Source organism: Rhinopithecus roxellana, chromosome 3 (genome assembly GCF_007565055.1).
Source record: "Rhinopithecus roxellana isolate Shanxi Qingling chromosome 3, ASM756505v1, whole genome shotgun sequence".
Classification (NCBI taxonomy): domain Eukaryota; kingdom Metazoa; phylum Chordata; class Mammalia; order Primates; family Cercopithecidae; genus Rhinopithecus; species Rhinopithecus roxellana.
The window spans coordinates 149,623,001-149,643,491 of record NC_044551.1 but is presented as its reverse complement, the minus strand read 5'-3'; the positions used below and the strand labels follow the sequence as shown (position 1 = coordinate 149,643,491).

Here is a 20,491-nt window from a genome sequence, read left to right as displayed (position 1 = left end):
AAATAAGGACACAAATTTATTCTGACTAAAATAAATGATCACTTTCCTTCATGCACTACGACAAAATGTTACAGATTTATGTAAACTGAAATGAAGAGCAACATATTACTCAGACCTAATAGTCAACTTTAGGTATATAAATCATTAATAAACATGATACCTTGACCCTTCTTCAGCTGGAGAATTCCATCTCAGAGATATTGGATATGGTACTACATCAGTGATAGAAAATTCTCTGACTTTGAAAGCAGGCGATAAGATGGCGCACTAGAATAATTTTCAAAAATTCCATTTAACAAGTATAGACATTATAAACTGATAAAATCACTAAACCTACAAATGACTTCAGAAAATCAATGGTCTTTTTAAAATATTTACATTAGTAATTTAATGGTATCTGAACAGTTTCACAAACTTCTATCATGTCAATCACCTATATAATCTAGCTATTCCTTACTGTGTCTTATTTTTCTATTAACCCCAACCCTTATTTAATTGATGTACACTATTTCATACAGACATAGGTTACAGGCCAAATTGTAGTCATACTTCAGGCTCAGAGTTACCTATGTTTCTAGTCAATTAATTCATCTTATGTGCTATAGAGTACAATTACTTTTAGGAACATCACCTCTATTTTAAAACAAAGGTTTTGGAATCTCAACACCTTGAAATCACCCTGAGCTAACCCCAGGTTATTAGATACATAAACCACTGCCATCTTGTTACAATGATTTATAAACGGTTACCTATAAAAGAAAGAATATTCACCTGCAATGCACAGCCTCGAGTGACAGCTTCATCAGCATTTAATGTTGTACTAAGTTCTTTACCAAAAAATTTGCTGATCTTCTCCTTTACCGCAGGGATTCGTGTAGCACCACCAACTATCTCCACTGCATAAATATCTTCTTTCTTTAACTCTATTTTTAAAGAATTAGACAGATTTTTTTAATGAAACGAAAGAACAGTAACATCTTACCATGATGAAACAACTCAGATGTATAACAAAACTCCTCCACTCCCTCACCCACCTCCACAATACACATATACTCATGCCCACACTCACAGAGGCATGTGGCATCTGGAAACAAGTAGGTGTTTTAATTCTCAAAATAATGGGGGAAGGGTAGCTAGTGGGATTTAGGAGGTGAGGGCCAGGAATACTCAAATGTACTGCAGTGTACAGGTCCTGAATTTCTCACACGATATCACACAAAGAAGTGTTAAAACATCAACAGACCAAACAAATACGTTAGCCATCAGGAAAATAAGAGGGCCTCAAAGCACTGAGTTACTCTGACCTGACATTAAAGGAAAAAAAAAGGAGAATCACATCCAGCTACTCTACTGTTCTAATCTAACGCATAAACATAGTCCACATTAAAACACAGATGGAAGCCAGGCATGGTGGCTCATGCTTGTAATCCCAGTACTTTAGGAGGCCGAAGCGGGCAGATTACCTGAGGTCAGGAGTTCAAAACCAGCCTGGCCAACGTGGTAAAACCCCATCTCCACTAAAAATACAAAAATAAGCCAGACGTGGTGGCGCACGCCTGTAATCACAGCTACTCAGGAGGCTGAGGGCAGGAAAATTGCCTTAACCCAGGAGGCAGAGGTTGCAGTGAGCTGAGATTGCACCACTGCACTCCAGCCTGGATGACAGAGCAAGACTCCCATCTCAAAAAATAAAAATAAAATAAAATACGGGTAGAGTTTGTTCATATCAGAAAGAAAGAAGGTGTGTATCAACGATCTGCTGTTGCTCATAAAATACTTCTTAATAATACCTGATTTCCTTGTCACATTTTATCTAACAACCATTGATAATTTCTTGAGAAGGGCTATTTAAAGAAATGGCCTTTCCCAGTGTGGAAATAAGCCCATCTGCCATCATCACTAATTAAAGAGGAAGGTCTGTGCCAAGCTGACAGTATATCTCAACACTCTGAAATAGCAATCAACGCAACAGTGAAGTCCAGGTAAATGGTTTGTCAAAGATTTTAGGAAAATTAGTATATACTCCTAAATCAGTCACCTTTTACCCTGAGACAAAATTAAAGCATCTTATTAAATAAGTATGTGGTTATCCTACCTTCCCTTTACTACAGCTCTCATCCAGCTAGGGAAGAATTCACTGACAGAAAAGCTTACAAGACTACCATATCAGCATCGCAAAAGACAATTTTTACCACCATTAAATAATTGTGAGGCTTATATCCAACTTTCAGTCTGAATTCAGTTTCTTGAAGTAACTTTTACTAGTTTCAAAAGATTGCTTTGGGCAGGGGGAAGATACAGATTTTTTAAAAGCTTAATATATACTATTGAATTAGTTCACACAATAAAAATTTGTATCACTGCTTGCAAAGCTAAGATAATAGATAACAATTTCCAAAGAGTCTGAGATACGCAAACAAATTCAATCACAAAAATACTTACTGGTTTGTTCCAAAACACTACGAAGTGGTGGCTCCACTCTAGCTAAGAGATCATTGCACATCTCCAGAAATTTGCCTCTATAAAAAACATAAAACAAAAACGAAAAAAAAATACAGTATATTAAATCACATTCCACTTGTATGTGGAATGGATGGCTATAATAAAAAACAGTTAACAACGAGTGGTGGCAAAATGTGGAGACACTGGATCCCTCATACATTCCCAGGTAATAGAAAATGAAAATGGTGCAGCCACTTGGGAAAAGTGTTTGGCAGTTCCTCAAGATGTCAGAGAGTTAGCATACGATTCAGCAATTCCATTCTAGGTATACAGACAAAAGAACAGAAAACACATGTTCACACACCAAACTGGTATATCAATGTTCACAAGCAGCCAAAACAACCCAGATGCCTATCAACTGTATGAAGCAATACAAATGAATGAATACAATAAGAGGAACTGATACATAATTACAACACATGAAAACACTATGCTGGGTTAAAGAAGTCAAACGAGAACACAAACTTATGTGAAATATTCAGAATAAGTATATCCAGAGAAAAGAGACGAGTGGCTACCAATGACTTCAGGGAAGAAGAAGAGATGGGAAGGACAGCTAATGAGTACAGGGTTTTTCTTTTTTTTTTTTTTTTTGAGACAGGGTCTCACTCTATTGCCCAGACTGGAGTGCAGTGGCACGATCTTGGCTCACTCTCACTGCAACCTTAGTGAGCTCCCAGGCTCAGGTGATTTTCCCACCTTAGCCTCCCAAGTAGTTGGGTCTACAGGCATGCACAACCATGTCTCTTTCTTTTATATTAATATACATTTTTAGGTGTTTTAGGTTTACAGAGAAACAAACATGACAAGAATCCCCATATATCTCTTCCTCACCCCCAGCCCAGTTCCTCTATTAACATCTTGCATTAGTAAGGTTCATTTGTTACAATTAATGAGTCAATGCTGATAAATATGATAGTTTCTATTAGTGTTCTATGAGTTTTAACAACGTATAAGTATTCACCACTTCAGTAACATACAGAATAATTTCACTGCCCTAAAACTCCCCTGTGCTCCAACTATTCATCCCTCCCTGCTCCAAACTCCAGGTAACTAACTGTTTTATTGTCTGCCTAGTTTTTTTGGTTTTTTTTTTTTTTTTGTGAGGGGGGGGTTGGGGTTTTTTTCAGATGGAGTTTCAGTCTTGTTGCCCAGGCTGGAGTGCAATGGTGCAATCCCAGCTCATTGCAACCTTCACCTCCCGGGTTCAAGCGATTCTCCTGCCTCAGCCCCCTGAGTAGCTGGGATTTCAGGCGTGTACCACTACACCATGCTAATTTTTTTTTTTTTTTTTTAATTTTTTAGTAGAGATGGGATTTCACCATATTGGTGAGGGTGGTCTTGAACTCCTGACCTCAAGTGATTCACCCGCCTCGGCCTCCCAAAGTGCTGGGATTACGGGCATGAGCCATCGCACCCGGTCGTCTGCATAGTTTTGCCTTTTCCAAAATGTCATATAGTTGGAATCCAACAGTATATGCAGATTTTTCAGATTGGCTTCTTTTACTTGGCAATATGCATTTAAGGTTCTTCCATGTCTTTTCACACCCTGACTGCTCACTCATTTAGGGTTTAAGAAGTAATGAAAATGTTCTAAAATTCAGTTGTGATGATGGCTGCTGAGCTCTATGAAAACACACACAAATTTTTTTTTTTAAATCACTGAATTATACATGTTAAAAAGGTGACTTCTAGTCGGGTGCAGTGGCTCACACCTGTAGTCCCAACACATCAGGAAGCTAAGGCTTGAGCTCAACCAGAAGTTCAAGACCAGCCTGGACAACACAGCAAAACCCCATCTCTATTAAACATACAAGAAATTAGCCGGGCGTGGTGGTGCACACCTGTAGTCTCAGCTATCCAGGAAGCTGAGGCAGGAGGATCACCCGGATGAGGCTACAGTGAGCCATGATCAAGCCATGGCGCTACGGTGAGCCATGATCAAGCCATGGCACTCCAGCATGAGCAACAAGGATCCTTTCTCCAAAAAAGGGGGAAAAGGAGGTGACTTTATTAAATTACATCTCAATAAAAAAGAATAGTAGGCTGGGCGCGGTGGCTCACGCCTGTAATTCCAGCCCTTTGGGAGGCCAAGGCAGGCAGATCACCTCAGGTCGGGAGTTTGAGACCAGCCTGACCAACATGGAGAAACCCCATCTCTACTAAAAATACAAAATTAGCCGGGCACGGTGGCGCATGCCTGTAATCCCAGGTACTTGGGAGGCTGAGGCAGGAGAATCACTTGAACCTGGAAGGCAGAGGTTGCAGTGAGCCAAGATCACAACATTGCACTCCAGTCTTGGCAAAAAGAGTAAAACTCCGTCTCAAAAAAAAAAAGAATAGTAAAGTATAGAAAACACTCACCAGAGCATGCAAAACTTAAGGACTGCTAACATCAATATTGGTGAGATGTAAGAGCTCTTACATGTTAGAAGTTTAAACTGTTTTACTTCTAATAGAAAAAAAAGCTGAAGAGTCACTGTCCATCAGTAACAACAAAGCTACAATGGCACAGTAGTTAGCAATACAGAAGAACAAATGGCACGTGGAACAAACAAATGAATCTCAATTTTATGCTGACTAAAAAAATGCCTCACACAAAAAACTACATACTACATGATGCCACTTACAAGAAGTTACAGAATTGGCAAACTTAATCTACAGACTGAAAAATACAAAAAGCACATCAGTGGTTACAGAAGCCTGAGGAAACATTCCAACATAATGGTCTATTTCATAATAAAGGCATTAGTTACAAAGATATGTGTATGTTGAAACTCAGCATATAAGCACTTAAAACCTGAGTGTGTCATTATATAAAAATATATCCAAAAAACAACGAATTCTGGTCAATATGCAAACTTTAGTATTTGGGGAGAAGTCTACATTTATAATGTCCGCAATTTAAGTTTCTGGAAGAAGTACACAGATGCAAATTACTTTGAGATATATTAAAAACAAAATTGAGGCCAGGCCACGCAGTGGCTCACACCTGTAATCCCAGCACTTTGGGAGGCTGAGGCGGGCGGATCACCTGAGGCTGGGAGTTCGAGACCAGCCTGACCAACATGGAGAAACCCCGTCTCTGCAAAAAACACAAAATTAGCTGGGCGTGGTGGTGCATGCCTGTAATCCCAACTACTTGGGAAGCTGAGGCAGGAGAATCACTTGAACCCGGGAGGCGGAGGTTGCAGTGAGCTGAAACCGCACCATTGCACTCCAGCCTAGGCAACAAGAACAAAACTCCATCTCAAAAAATAATAATAATAATTAAAAATTGATGGCTTTATAGGATACATGAACAAATATGTAATAAAACAAGTACAGTAAATGTTCGCAGTAGAATCTAAGTGGTGAGATAAGGACATTCACTGTAAAATTCTTCCAACTTTGTTTCATGTCTGAAAATATCTGAAATCAAAACTGTGAAAAGCAAAGGAAAAGACTGTAAGAAGACAGCATCAGCAGTAGAGGTTTTTGTTGTTGTTGTTCTGTTTTTATTTTTTTGAGACGGAGTCTCACTCTGTCACCCAGGCTGGAGTGCGGTGGCACGATCTCAGCCCACTGCTACCTCCGCCTCCCAGGTTCAAGCGATTCTCCCACCTCGGGTTCCCGAGTAGCTGGGACTGCAGGTGCACACAACCAAGCTCAGGTAATTTTTGTGTTTTTTGGGTTTTTTTGTTTTTTTTTTTTTTTTTTTTTTTTTTTTTTTTGTATTTTTTTGAGACAGAGTCTTGTTCTGTCACCCAGGCTGGAGCAGAGAGGCACTACCTCGGCTCACTGCAGCCTCTGCCTCCTGGGTTCAAGCAATTCTCCTGCCTCAGCCTCCCGAGTAGCTGGGATTACAGGTGCCCACCACCACACCCGGCTAATTTTTGTATTTTTAGTAGAGATGGGGTTTCACCATGTTGGCCAGGCTGGTCTCAAACTCCTGACCTCAGGTGATCCACCCACCTCGGTATACCGAAGTGCTGGGATTATAGGCGTGAGCCACCGCGCCTGGACGGTAGAAGTTTTTTGATAGTTTCTTTTTAAAAAGTTTAATTGCAATATAATTTACATGCTATAGAATTCACCCATTTAAAGTATGTAATTCCTGTCCGGGTGAGGTGGCTCACACCTATAATCCTAGCACTTTGGGAGGCTGAGAAGGGTGGCTAAGCTCAGGAATTTGAGACCAGCCTGAGCAATATGGCAAAATCCTGCCTCTACAAAAAACACAAAAATTAGCCAGGCATGTCAGTGAACACCTATACTCCCATCTACCTGGGGGGCTGAGGTGGGAGGATCTCTACAACCTGAGAGATTGAGGCTGCAGTGAGCTAAGATGGTACCACTGCACTCCACATTGCATGACAAAGTGAGAACTTGCCTCAAAAAGAAATAAATAAAATCAAAAAGATAAAAATAAAGATGTAATTACTGACTTTTGGGCATGAGGCTTTAGTACAAAATTATTTTTAAGTATACAATTCAGTGACTTCATATATACAGAGTTCTGCAAGCATCGCCACAATCAATTTTAAAACATTTTCAGTCTAAAAAAGAACACTTTCATACCCCTTAACTGTTACTTTCCTCAACTCCCATAGCCCTAGGCAACCACTAAATCTACTTTCTGTCTATAGATTTGCCAATTCTGGGCATTTCATATAAATGGAATCATACAAAATGTGGCCTTTTGTGACTTCTTTCATTAGCACGAACTTTTCAAGGTTCATCCATGTTTTAGTATGTATCTGTATTACATATTTTTCAATTGCCAAAAACATCCCATTGTATGGACAGAGCATAGTTTCTTTACCCACTTCTTCATCAGATGATGAACATTTGGGTTGTTTCCACTTTTTGGCTATCATGAGTAGTGTGATGAGCATTCACATATGAGTTTTTCTGTGGACATGTGTTTCCATTTCTCTTGAATATGTATCTAGAAATACAATTGCTGAATAATGTGATAATCTGATGTGGATTTTTTTGCTTTTTGAGAGGGTTTCCCTCTGTCGCCCAGGTTGGAGTGCAGTGGCATAATCATGGCTCACTACAGCCTCCATCTCCTGGGATTAAACAATCCTACAACAAAATTAGGTAACGACATATGCCCACAAACCTCAAAATACATATAGGCAGAGACAAACCACCCACATTTACAATTCCTGCTTAGTATCAGCTCTGTGCAAAATAAACAGAAGGAAACAAAAGGGTATATAATTGGCCTGAAAACTCCAGAATAACCTAACGCAGAGGGCCAGACTGAAAACAGAAGCTGGAATTAGCAGCGGTTGGCAAGTTCCAAAACAAGTATAAAAGGCCCTAAAATGAGGTATTCAGGGACCACAGCAAACTGAGCCCAATCTAAAGTTACCTTCAAAGAAAAAAGAACTACACTGAAGAAAAACTACTGATTAAAAAATCCAAACTAAGCAGGACAGCACAGTAAACATACAAGAAGAGGGAGGGAAAACATCTCAGAAAGTTAACCCACATTTTTAAAATATTTCACAAAAACAAAAGAGGAACTCACACTTATAATCCCTGCACTTTGAGAGGCAGAGGCGGGTGGATGACTTGAGGTCAGGAGTTCGAGACTAGCCTGGCCAACATGACGAAACCCCACCTCTACTAAAAATACAAAAATTAGCTGGGTGTGGTGGTGCACACCTGTAATTCCAGCTACTCGGGAGGCGGAGGCATGAGAATCATTTGAACCCAGGAGGCGGAGGATGAAGCAAGCCGAGATCATACCACCACACTCCAGCCTGGGTGACCTACTGAGACTCTGTCTCAAAAAAAAAAAAAAAAAAAGAACAGGCAAATCTATAGAGACAGGAAGCATATTGGTAATTGCCTAGGGTACAGAGGGAAATGGAGAGTAAATGCTAATGGGTACAAGGTTTCTTTTTGGGGTGATAAAAACATTCTAGAATTAAATAGTGATCATAGTTGCACAACCTTGGAATTGTACACTTTAAAATAGTAAGGTATGTGAATTATATTTCAATAAAAGTGATATAGGAAATGAAAGAACAAATCAGAATCAGAAAAACCTGGAACAGAATTAGAAATATAAGAATAAATGTCGGCCGGGCACGGTGGCTCAAGCCTGTAATCCCAGCACTTTGGGAGGCCGAGACGGGCGGATCACGAGGTCAGGAGATCGAGACCATCCTGGCTAACACAGTGAAACCCCATCTCTACCAAAAAACACAAAAAACTAGCCGGGTGAGGTGGCGGGCGCCTGTAGTCCCAGCTACTTGGGAGGCTGAGGCAGGAGAATGGCGTAAACCCGGGAGGCAGAGCTTGCAGTGAGCCGAGATCCGGCCACTGCACTCCAGCCTGGGCAACAGAGCAAGACTCCATCTCAAAAAATAAATAAATAAATATCAGAAATGAAAACTAAACAGTACACAAGAGCAATGCCATGAAGGACTGGACCAAAAATGGCAAATATAAAAAATAGGCAAACTAAAAAAAAATAATACGACACGCAAGGAAGATCCAACCTAATTATGTAGGAATTCCCAAAAAAGAAAACCACAGCATTACAACAGAATACTAGATAATATAATTCAAGAAAACTTAAGAAAATTTAATTAAACTTAGATTTGTAATATCAAACTATATAACGAAAAGGCACACTATGTACCTGGAAAAAAACTGCTGCAAAATAACCAACATCAAAACATACTGTAGTGAAATTATTGAGCTTTCTTTTTTTTTTCTTTTTGAGACAGGGTCTCACTCTCATCATCCTGGCTGGAGTGCAATGTGGTGTGATCATGGTTTGCTGCAGCCTCGACTTACTGAGCTCAGGTGATCCTCCCACCTCCACCTCCCAAGTAGCCAGGACAACAAGCGAATGCCACCACATCAGGCTATTTTTCTGTATTTTTAGTAGAGACGAGGTTTTGCCATGTTGCCCAGGCTGGCCTCGAACTCCTGAGCTCAAGCCATCCGCCTGCCTCAATGTCCCAGAGTGCTGGGATTACAGGTGTGAGCCACCATACCCAAATGGACTTTCAAGAAAAAAAAAAAAAATCAAAAACATTTGGGCATCTAAGCAAAAAGAACAAGTGACAAATATCTAAAAACTATGCTGTCACACTTTGACAGCAATGTTATACACCAAAAGAAAATAGATTGTTACTGGCCGAACGCGGTGGCTCACACCTGTAATTCCAACACTTTGGGAGGCCAAGGCAGTCGGATCACGAGGTCAGGAGATAGAGACCATCCTGGCTAACACGGTGAAACCCCGTCTCACTAAAAATACAAAAAATTAGCCGGGCATGGTGGCAGGCGCCTGCAGTCCCAGCTACTCGGGAGGCTGATGCAGGAGAATGGCGTGAACCCGGGAGGCAGAGCTTGCAGTGAGCCAAGATCGCGCCACTGCACTCCAGCCTGGGTGACAGAGCAAGACTCTGTCTCAAAAAAAAAAAAAACAAACAAAAAAAAATAGATTGTTTCTGCATTTAAGATACTCAAAAAGGAAAGAAAAGCTAAGAAGGTTCTATCCAACTACAGTGACTTTTAAGTATAAACATGGCAAATTGTCATCAACATGCAAGAACTTAAGGAACACTATTCACATGTGCTATCCATTAGGAATCTGCAGGAGAATGCACTTCCAACATCAAAACAATGAATTAACACAAAGCTACTAGTAATCTACTAAAATAATCCAAAAAATTGAAAATAAGTGCTGACAAAGATGTGGAGAAACTGAAACCCAGTACACTGCTGGTGGGGTAATCACTGAGAAATACAGTTTGGAGATTCCTCAAAAAGTTAAACATTGAATTGCTGTATAAGCCAGCAGTTCCACTCCTAGGTATATATGCAAAAGACCCGAAAACACGTACTTGTTCACAAATGTCCACAGCACTATTCACAACAGCTAAAAAGTAGAAACCCAAATGTTCATCAGCAAACGAATGGATGAATAAACTGCGGTATTATCCATACAAGAAAATAACATCTGCCCAAAAAAAAGAAAAAAATTAAGTACTGATACAGAATGTGGATGAACCTCAAAAACAGTACACTGAGAAGTTAGAACAAAAGAAGTCAGACACATATTACATGACTCCGCTTATATGAAAAATACAGAATATATAAATCCACAGAAACAGAAAACAGGCTGTTGATCACCAGGGACCAGAGGTAAGGGAAAACAAGAAATAATCACCTACTGGGTATGAAGTTTTATTCTGGGGTGATGAAAATGTTTTTCCATTACATAGAGGTGGCCATTGCACAACCCTGTAAATGTACTAAATTCCAGTGAATTGTTTACTTTAAAATGCTTAATTTTATGGTACGTGAATTTCACCTCAAGTTTTTTTAAGTGAAGAAACCATTAATTAAAAGAAACATACTGTGAAATAATCCAGTTTCATCAATTTAAACAAAGGTGAATGTTAAAGACTAAAAGGCACAGTATCTCACACCTGTAACCCCAGCACTTTGGGAGGCTGAGGCAGGCAGATCACTTGAGTCCAGGAGTTCAAGACCAGCCTGGGCGACATGGTGAAATCCTGTCTCTACAAAAAATACAAAAATTAACCAGGCGTGGTGGCATGTGCCTGTAGTCCCAGCTACTCAGGAGGCTGAAGCACGAGGATCATTTGAGCCCAGGAAACAGAGGGTGCAGTGAGCCAAGATCACACCACTACACTCCAGCCTAGGTGACAGAGTAAGATCCTGTCTCAAAAAAGCAACAACAATCACACTAAATGAAGATTATAATGTAGAACATATGAGAGCTATGTATTCTCATGATGTAGATACAGTACAACTTTTTGGTTTTTTTCTTTTGAAGACAGCGTCTCACTTTGTTGCCCAAACTAGAGTACAGTGGCACAATCTCAGCTCACTGCAACCTCTGTCTCCCAAGTTCAAGCGATTCTCCTGCCTCAGCCTCCCAAGTAGCTGGGATTACAGGCGCCCGCCATCACACCCAGCTAGTTTTTGTATTTTTAGTAAAGACAGAGTTTCACCATGTTGGCTAGGCTGGTCTCAAACTCCTGACCTCAAGTGATCCACCTGCCTCCCAAAGTGCTGGGATTACAGGAGTGAGCCATCACGCCCCACCACAGTACAACTATTTTTATTTTTATTTTTTTTGAGACAGAGTCTCCCTCTGTTACTCAGGCTGGAGTGCAGTGGTGCGATCTCAGCTCACTGCAAGCTACACCTCCCGGGTTCACACCATTCTGCCTCAGCCTCCCCAGCAGCTGGGACTACAGGCGCCCGCCACCACACTCAGTTAATTTTTTGTATTTTTAGTAGAGACGGGGTTTCACCATGTTAGCCAGAATGGTCTCAATCTCCTGACCTCGTGATCCACCCGCCTCTGCCTTCCAAAGTGCTGGGATTACAGATGTGAGCCACCGTACCCGGCCACAACTATTTTTAAAAAAGAGCACACAGGCAAATTCAGTTTCTAAAAAATTTGAACTACTTAATAAGTATCTACTTAGCTCTTACAAACATGTAACACTTCACTAACAATTTCTGAAACATATTGGCTTACCTCCAGACTTCATGGAACACACACACACACACACACAAGACTGCTGCTTAACAAAAAAGAAAGCCATCTCTTGCAAGTAGGGGGAGAGGTGACTAAAAATTTGGATACAAGGCAACAATAAACACCATTTCAATTTTTTTACGGATAGCTGAGGCACACGTCTCCAAATACACACCACCAGTCTTGCCTAAATTCTACCAGTAGAGTTCACAGTCAAAAGAACATCTTACTCCCATCATCCAAGCAACCGAACCAGGCAACAATAACACTCTGGGTGTTTCTGAGGATAACCCCGAAATGTCAATTACCCAGAATTCTTGCAGCACTATACAAAAAGAGCTATCACCCTCAAGTGAACCCAAATCTTTCAAAAAGAAAAATTTCAGGCTGGGCGCAGTGGTTCACACCGGTAATCCTCGCACTTTGGGAGGCTGAGGTGGGTGGATCACCTGAGGTCAGGAGTTCGAGACCAGCCTGGCCACCACGGCGAAACTCCGTCCCTACTAAAAATACAAAAAGTAGCTGGGCACAGTGGCAGTCACCTATAACCCCAGCTACTCGGGAGGCTGAGGCAGGAGAATCGCTTGAACCCGGGGGCAGAAGTTAGAGTGAGCCGAGGTCGTGCCACTTCACTCCAGCCTGGGCAAAAGAGCAAAAAACTCTCAAAAAAAAAAAAAAAAAAAAAAAAAAAAACAAAGAACAATTTCTTAATCACTGGGTAAATTCAATTCAATTTAATTCTGCATTACAGCTCTTTGCCCTGATTTTATGGAAATTTCATGTATGACAAATGCATATGTAAAGAACTACCAATATGTTGGAATATCCAATTAATCAGAACAAAAACATTAGTCTACATTATTAGAATAACCAGACCCAACTTTTCATAAAAAGCAGGGTCCTGAATGGCTTCTAATTTTTAAAACAGAACCAAAATTATCATATAACCCCATGATAATTTTAATAACAATTAGTCAATTTAAGGTTAACATATGTGGAGAAAACTCACTGAACATTTTAACATCAAAACAGTATATACTTACCTATTCATAGTTCCAGATACATCAACATCATTCATAAAACATTCAATGCTCAAAGGGAGATCTGAAGCATTTGCACTCATCAATTTCTTGAGTTTCTCACACTCCTGAGAGAGTCGTAATAATGCACGGATTTTGGACTTAATGTCTAGCTTGTATTTCTTCCCAAATTCTTCACAGAAGTGATTTACTAACACTTCATCAAATTTTCTACCTCCCAATGTTGGGTCAAATGCAGTGGCCAGAACCTTAGGGAAAAAATGAGAATTAATCTAACAATGAACCAATCAATTATGAAACAGATGGATATATCTTTACCTGGTAAGTTGCTTATTTAAAAAAAAAAAAAGAAAAAGAAAAAAAGGAGGGTTACATTAAGGTTAAAACAAGGCAATGTATACATCATTTAATCTTTATTACGACCACACTGTAAAAATAGGCACTATAATCCCCAATTTACAGATAATGCTACAGACCTAGACAGATGAGATAAACCGCACTTCACAAAGCTACTAAGTGGTAGAAGTGGAATTCAAAGCCAAATCTCCTTAATTCCAAAGTCCATGCCCTCCCCACTACACCAGTCTGACTCCCAATAGCAGTTACACGTCCAAGGTAAAATATACTAACATGTCGTGTACCTATTTCTAGTCTACTCACTATCACAAAACTGAGTAATACCAAGGCTCAACTCTCTGCAGTTTACTACCAAAGGATTCGTTACAGCCTTAGCTCACAGCAGTGTGTTTCCATTTAACCTGGAAGTCTAATTAGCCTGGGTTACCCGTTTTCAAATCTCTAACAGATTAGAAGCAAACTAGATCTAATTAGATTCAGTAATAGAAGTTAGGCTAAATAAGTAATGACATCCTTATGAAGGAATAAAACCAGTAAAAACAATCTCTTCAAAGAATGCTAAACGTCATGGGGGAAATTTTCTTAGTATGTTAACTGAAAAAAAAAAGACAGGACACAGAGCTAAATATAGTGACTCCAATTGTTTTCTTAGAAAACTAGAATGAAATACACCAAGAATGGTAAGATTGTAAGTAATTTTTTATTTATTTATTTATTTTTATTTTTATTTTTATTTTTTTTTTTGAGACAGGGTCTCACTCCGTTGCCCAGGCTGGAGTGCAGTGGCACAATCTCAGCTTACTGTAGTCTGAACCATCCAGGCTCAAGCAATCCTCCCACCTCAGCATCCCGAGTAGCTAGGACTATAGGCACACATCACCATATCCAGCTACTTTCTGTATTTTCTTTGTAGAGATGGGGCTTCGTCATGTTGCCCAGGCTGTTCTCAAATTCTGGGCTCAAGCAATCCCCCAACCTCAGCCTCCAGAGTAGCTGGGACTACAGGCACACTACCACACCCAGCTAACTTTTGTAGAGACAGGGTTTCACTATGTTGCCCAGACTTTTCTTTACACATAAGTGTTTTCCAATTTGGAGAGATTTTTGTAATGATTATTTTTGTAATTTAAAAGTAATCAAAAGGATTGGAAAACTGACAGGTAACAGGTGACACTGAAGGACAATTTAGAAAAACAGAAGCAGATGGCTACTAATACACATCACTCTGATCCAAAGCCAGGCTGAATTATGACCAGACTCTTCTGTTTAAAAAGATGAAAGCATAGCATAGATCTTAGAAATTCTGTTAGTGATTAAAGTTTAAACACCGAGAATTACATTTGGCCCACCACTTATAGCTGTAAAAAAAAAAAATCTCTCATTTCCCAATTATCTAAAAGATTCGCTTTCCTTTTATTTAAAAACAAAACCACCTAAAAACAATATAAACCAGAAAATAAAGTGGAAACGTCTATTTTTCAAAGAAAGAAGACCATAACAAATAAAGTCTCAAAATGCCTCCAAAATTACCAAATATTTAGTTTGGGGTAATCCCTCTCCACCAATCTCCAATGGGTACAAGGGGTTCAATTTAGACCTCGGCACCAAGAATTTTAATATGTATTTCAAATAATTAAAGCAAACACTTGAGAAATCCTTGGTTCTTCACCAAATTCTAGATAAACTCATCTAGATAGACAGAGAATGTTATACCTTACTGTGGAACTAGCATAAACCAGCAAACTCAACTGTGACAGAGATCACCCTCTGGCCCCTCCTTGCCTTCCACACTTCTGTGTGTACAAAACCACTTACAATTTAGGCTTTCTAGAAATCTGTAATTTCCAGTCCAGTTTGTTTTGGAATCCAAAAGAAACTCCTTTTCCAGAACACTCAAAACCTCAAGAGCAAGAGGACAGAGCACCTGTACCACCTTCTCAATCCCCAGTGTAAAATTCACCAAGGAACTACATGTTAAAAAGTCCTCCTGCTGGGCGCGGTGGCTCACGCCTGTAACCTCAGCACTTTCGGAGGCCAAGGCAGGTGGATCACCTCAGGTCAGGAGTTCAAGACCAGCCTGACCAACATGGAGAAACCCCCCGTCTCTACTAAAAATATAAAATTAGCCAGGCGTGGTGGCACATGCCTGTAATCCCAGCTACTCGGAAGGCTGAGGCAGGAGAACCGCTTTAACCCAGGAGGTGGAGGTTGCAGTGAGCCAAGACCACGCCACTGCACTCCAGCCTGAGCAACAAGAGCAAAACTCTGTCTCAAAAAAAAAAAAACAAAAAGAAAGAAAAAAAATCCTCCGAATAACCCTGCAAGGTATGCATTATTTTTCCCATATTGTAGATGAGAAAAAATAGTTGTCTCTCAAAATTTCATAATTACCATACAGTAACAGTCTTCTAGGGGAAAAAAAAATGCTTACTTTCAGTTTTCCTCTATTAAATGCACATACAGAAACTTGATAAGCAGAGTGGCCCATGTCTACAAAAACTACATTTCTTGGTTTCTCTTCTAAGGCAGGAAGATCTTGCTTATAGATTCCGTATGCAAGAGCAACTACAGAAGAAAAAACACAAAAATTAAACATAACAACATCTAAGTAAATAAGATTCATTTAAGCAGCAAAAAAGAGGTTTTATGTATAACAAATGCAACTACATGTCTTATATTTTAGAAATCAAATTCTTTATAAGCACTATGTAATTTATTCAAGAAAAAGACTATCTTCCAAGAGTTAAATCCTGACATTCACTTAGACTTCCTTATAGCTGTCAATGGACTCTAGCACAATTTTCCCCAAGTCATTTCCCCCATTTTCCAAATATATTTTCCTGGATTTCTTCTTCCCCTATGCTATGTTTAACATCCCCACATGTTCCGTCCATGAGATGCTGCTTAATGTTCCATTCCTCTGACTCTACCAGTCCACAAATCTAAGAGAAGACCAATCTTTAACCGAAAGCACTGCTCCACACGCTAAGTGTGCTCCTTCCCCAAAAAGCATGTGATTAAATACCAAAATGCGTGCTATAAGGGTACACAAAAAGTACTGGCCAGATTAATTCCTCACAAGTGACACAGTATGCAAAAACACCATGACACAGGTGGTAAGCAAGAGTAGCAGTGCTGAAAGCAAAATAAAGAGCAAGAAACCCTAGAGTTTTAAAATTTCACAACCTTCAACATTAACCAAGTCAAAAAATTAATCAATGGTCCTCCTTACCTGCAGTGGTTTCATTCATTAATCGCAAGCAATTAAGACCAGCAATCTGTGTTGCATCCATCACTGATCGTCTTTCTGCATCAGTATAGAAACAAGGAACCTACCAAAAAAAAAATGAATGTTTACTATATTATGGATTCTAATTTTAGTTAGTAAATTCCAAGAATGCCATCAAATACCTACAGCAATTTACTCTGTATATCATCAAGAAAATATTTCAAACTCGTAGGGAAAAGTTAGCGTATTTAGTGTTAGTGTTAGGATATACAATAGCCATACCATTACCTTACATACACACATTACATGGCAGACCAAAATACCAACAGCTAAAGTAGTGACTGCAGAGAAGAGTTAATATAGAGGCCAGAAACTACTATCCTTAGAAAACGCCTGCTTGCATGTTGGTCCTTGCCTGGCATCTAGGATCTTGATTCACAAACAGTTCACTAAATCAACAGAAAAAATTTCCCTAAAGATTAAGAGTGGCTCACTGTACCTAAACTGTTTATACAAAAATGCAGCTTGTGCTGACTACCGGCTTTCCTTCTGGGAATCTGGAATTTTGGTTCATGCTAGGTATAGGGTACCAATGTGACTGACCCCCAATAAAAACCCTGGACTACTCAGGCACGGTGGCTCTTGCCTGTAATCCCAGCACTTTGGGAGGCCGGGGCAGGTGGATTACCTGACATCAGGAGCTGGAGACCAGCCTGGCCAACATGGTGAAACTCGATCTCTACAAAAAAAAAAAAAAAAAAAAAAAAAAAAAAACCACTAGTTGGGTGTGGTGGCACATGCCTGTAATCCCAGCTACTCCGGAGGCTGAGGCTTGAACCTGGGAGGTGGAAGCTGCAGTGAGCCAAGATCATGCCACTGCACTCCAAGCTGGGAAACAAGAGCGAAACTCAGTCTCAAAAAAAAAAAAAAGAAAACCCTGGACCAGGCTCAGGCAGAACTCCTGTGGTAGAGGACATTTCACCCGTACTGTTACAATCTGTTGCTGGAGTTAAGCACATGCTGACTCTGGGAAGCTTGTGCCTGGTTTCCTCCAGACTCTGCCTCATGTGCCTTTTCCCTTTGTTGATTTTGCTTTGCATCCCTTCACTATAATAAATCTTAGCATAAGAATAGCTATATGCGGCCGGGCGCGGTGGCTCACGCCTGTAATCCCAGCACTTTGGGAAGCCTGTAATCCTAGCACTTTGGGAGGCCGAGGCCAAGGTGGGCAGATCACAAGGTCAGGAGATCGAGACCATCCTGGCTAACATGATGAAACCTCACCTCTACTAAAATACAAAAAAATTAGCCGGGCATGGTGGTGGGTGCCTGTAGTCCCAGCTACTTGGGAGGCTGAGGCAGGAGAATGGCGTGAACCTGGGAGGCAAAGTATGCAGTAAGCCGAGATCGCGCCACTGCCCTCCAGCCTGGGTGACAGAGCAAGACTCCGTCTCAAAAAAAAAAAAAAAAATGAGAATAGCTATATGCTAGGGCCTGTGAACCCTCCTAAGCAAATTACCAAAACTCAAGTGTGATCTTCAGGCCCCGCCCAAACATGACTCTTACCCAAAACCAGAAAAGACACTTAGGCATTCCAATATTTTATACACATTTTACTCCCACACAGAGTGTAATGCAGGAGCAAAGCTAGGGGCACTAGATGGAGGAATGGAAACAAATCTGGGAGACCAATGGAGAGGCGAGGAAAGGTAGGAAACATCTAAGAAATACAGTATCTGGTGTATCAGCCACTGGGGAATCAAGGTCACTGAATCTGAGCTTTTTAAAGGAACATAGCGTTTTTATTCTTCTATAAAGAATAAAGCCCATTCCCAGAATGGTGTACACAACTATAATCCAATTCTTTCTGATAAATGTCAATTCTACTTTACAATAACCAAGGACTAAGGAATCCACCAGGCAACAGACTCTGGGGTGAAAAAGCCACCTAACAGTCCATGCTTTGCCAATCAATGCACCAACGGTAAGACAAAACAGGCCACGAAACTAAAGTATCAGGTAACAATTGCAGAATGAGGAGATTCGGTGGCAAAGCCAATGTAACCACACATATTTCAACAGTCCCTAAGGATTCCGCCATACTAAAGCACAAAGCTACAGCAGCCAGGCTTTCACCTTAACAGAGATATGCAAAAGATAAAGTCAACTGCTGCCATGTCTTTATGTTTTTTGGATAATTTTTTTGAGACAGGGTCTCACTCTATTGTACAGGCAAGAATGAGGTGGTGTGATCACAGCTCACTGCAGCCTCAAACTCCTAGGCTCGAATGAGCCTCCCAAGTAGCTGGGACTACAGATGTGCGCCACCATGCCCAGCTTTTTTTTTTTTTTTTTTTTTTTTTTTCGTAAAGACAGGGATCTCACTGTGTTGCCCAGGATGGTCTCAAAGGATCCTCCTGCCCTCGCCTCCCACAGTGCTGGGATTAAACCACCAAGCACAGCCCTTGCCTTTGTCTTTAATGCTAGATACCAACAGCAAATACAAATAGAGAACAAGTGCCATTTACAATTGGGGGTATTCAACTAATTCAACAAATGAGTGACTACCCTGTGCTATGCTAGGCACTATGCTAGGTGGTGAAAAAAATCCAGGAAGAAGTGGGCAGGCTGAGATGCATGTACCTTGAAGAACAGAAGAGATTTAAATAGGCAGAATAACAAAGGAGGCCTGAGTAAAAGCTAAGCAGCAGAAGAGAGTAAGAAAATGAAGACTAGTTTCATAATTTTTTTTTTCTTTGAGACAGAGTTTCGCTCTTGTCACCCAGGCCGAAGTGCAATGGCACCATCTCAGCTCACTGCAACCTCAGCTTCCTGGGTTCAAGCAATTCTCCTGCCTCAGCCTCCCAAGTAGCTGGGATTACAGGTGCCCACCACCACACCCAGCTAATTTTTGTATTTTTAGTAGACATAGGGTTTCACCATGTTGGCCAGGCTGGTCTCAAACTCCTGACCTCAGGTGATCCACCCACCTCGGCCTCCCAAAGTGCTGGGATTACAAGCATGAGCCACTGCGCCCAGCCTGACAAATTTTTTAAATAACTATTACAACCTGAGACAAAAAGCTTTACTTGAAATTAGCAGCTTTCTTCTCTCTGCTTCTTCATGCAAATTCCCAATAATGTATAGGGATCAAACTCACCGAAACAACACAGTCAACTACAGGCTTCTTAAGCACACTTTCGGCTGTTTCCTTCAGTTTGGACAAAAGCATGGCAGTCACTTGCTCAGTGGTAAAATTTCGCTCTTCCTCCATATATGTCACCTGCAAGAAAACAACAAAGAGGCCTAGACTTATTGTATTTCCTTCTTCATGTCCTAGTCCTAAAAGCTAAAACGAACAATGCCTCCCATTATCAATGCAACATTATCTCAAGAGGGGGTTGAAAAAAAGCTAGTTTTGCAAGTAATACCTTGAAGGTCACTTCTAGTTGTTTTTTTTTTTTTTTTTTTTGAGGCAGGGTCTCTCTCTGTCGCTCGCTCTCTCTCTCTCTCTCTGGAGTGCAGTGGCATGATCACAGCTCACTGGAGACTTAACTTCCTGGGTTTAAGCAATCCTCCTGCCTCAGCCTCCCAAGTAGCAGGGAGCAAAAGTGCACGTCATCACACCTAGCTAATTTTTTTCTTTTTTTCCTTGTAGCGACAGGGTTCTTGCTTTGTTGCCGATGCTAGTCTCAAACCTCCTGGCTTCAAGCAATCCTCCTGCCTCGGCCTCCCAAAGTGCTGGGATTACATGCATGAGCCACCACGCCTAGACTATTTTAGCTTTCAACCAAACACGATACTTGGAGATGAAGGACCACAATGTAA

General features: G+C 40.6%; 1 protein-coding gene across 1 annotated transcript in view; it reads right to left on the bottom strand.

Annotated features, from left to right (window-relative positions):
- The window catches only part of HSPA4 (heat shock protein family A (Hsp70) member 4), a 57,025-nt gene that overhangs the window by 17,658 nt on the left and 18,876 nt on the right, over positions 1-20,491 (bottom strand). The window contains exons 4-10 of the mRNA XM_010359961.2: positions 19,824-19,946; positions 16,667-16,766; positions 15,866-15,999; positions 13,081-13,325; positions 2,443-2,519; positions 772-923; positions 161-267 (exon numbers count right to left, since the gene is read on the bottom strand). Of these exons, the coding sequence (XP_010358263.1) occupies positions 161-267; positions 772-923; positions 2,443-2,519; positions 13,081-13,325; positions 15,866-15,999; positions 16,667-16,766; positions 19,824-19,946 (938 nt within the window). The remainder of the gene's footprint in view (positions 1-160; positions 268-771; positions 924-2,442; positions 2,520-13,080; positions 13,326-15,865; positions 16,000-16,666; positions 16,767-19,823; positions 19,947-20,491) is intronic.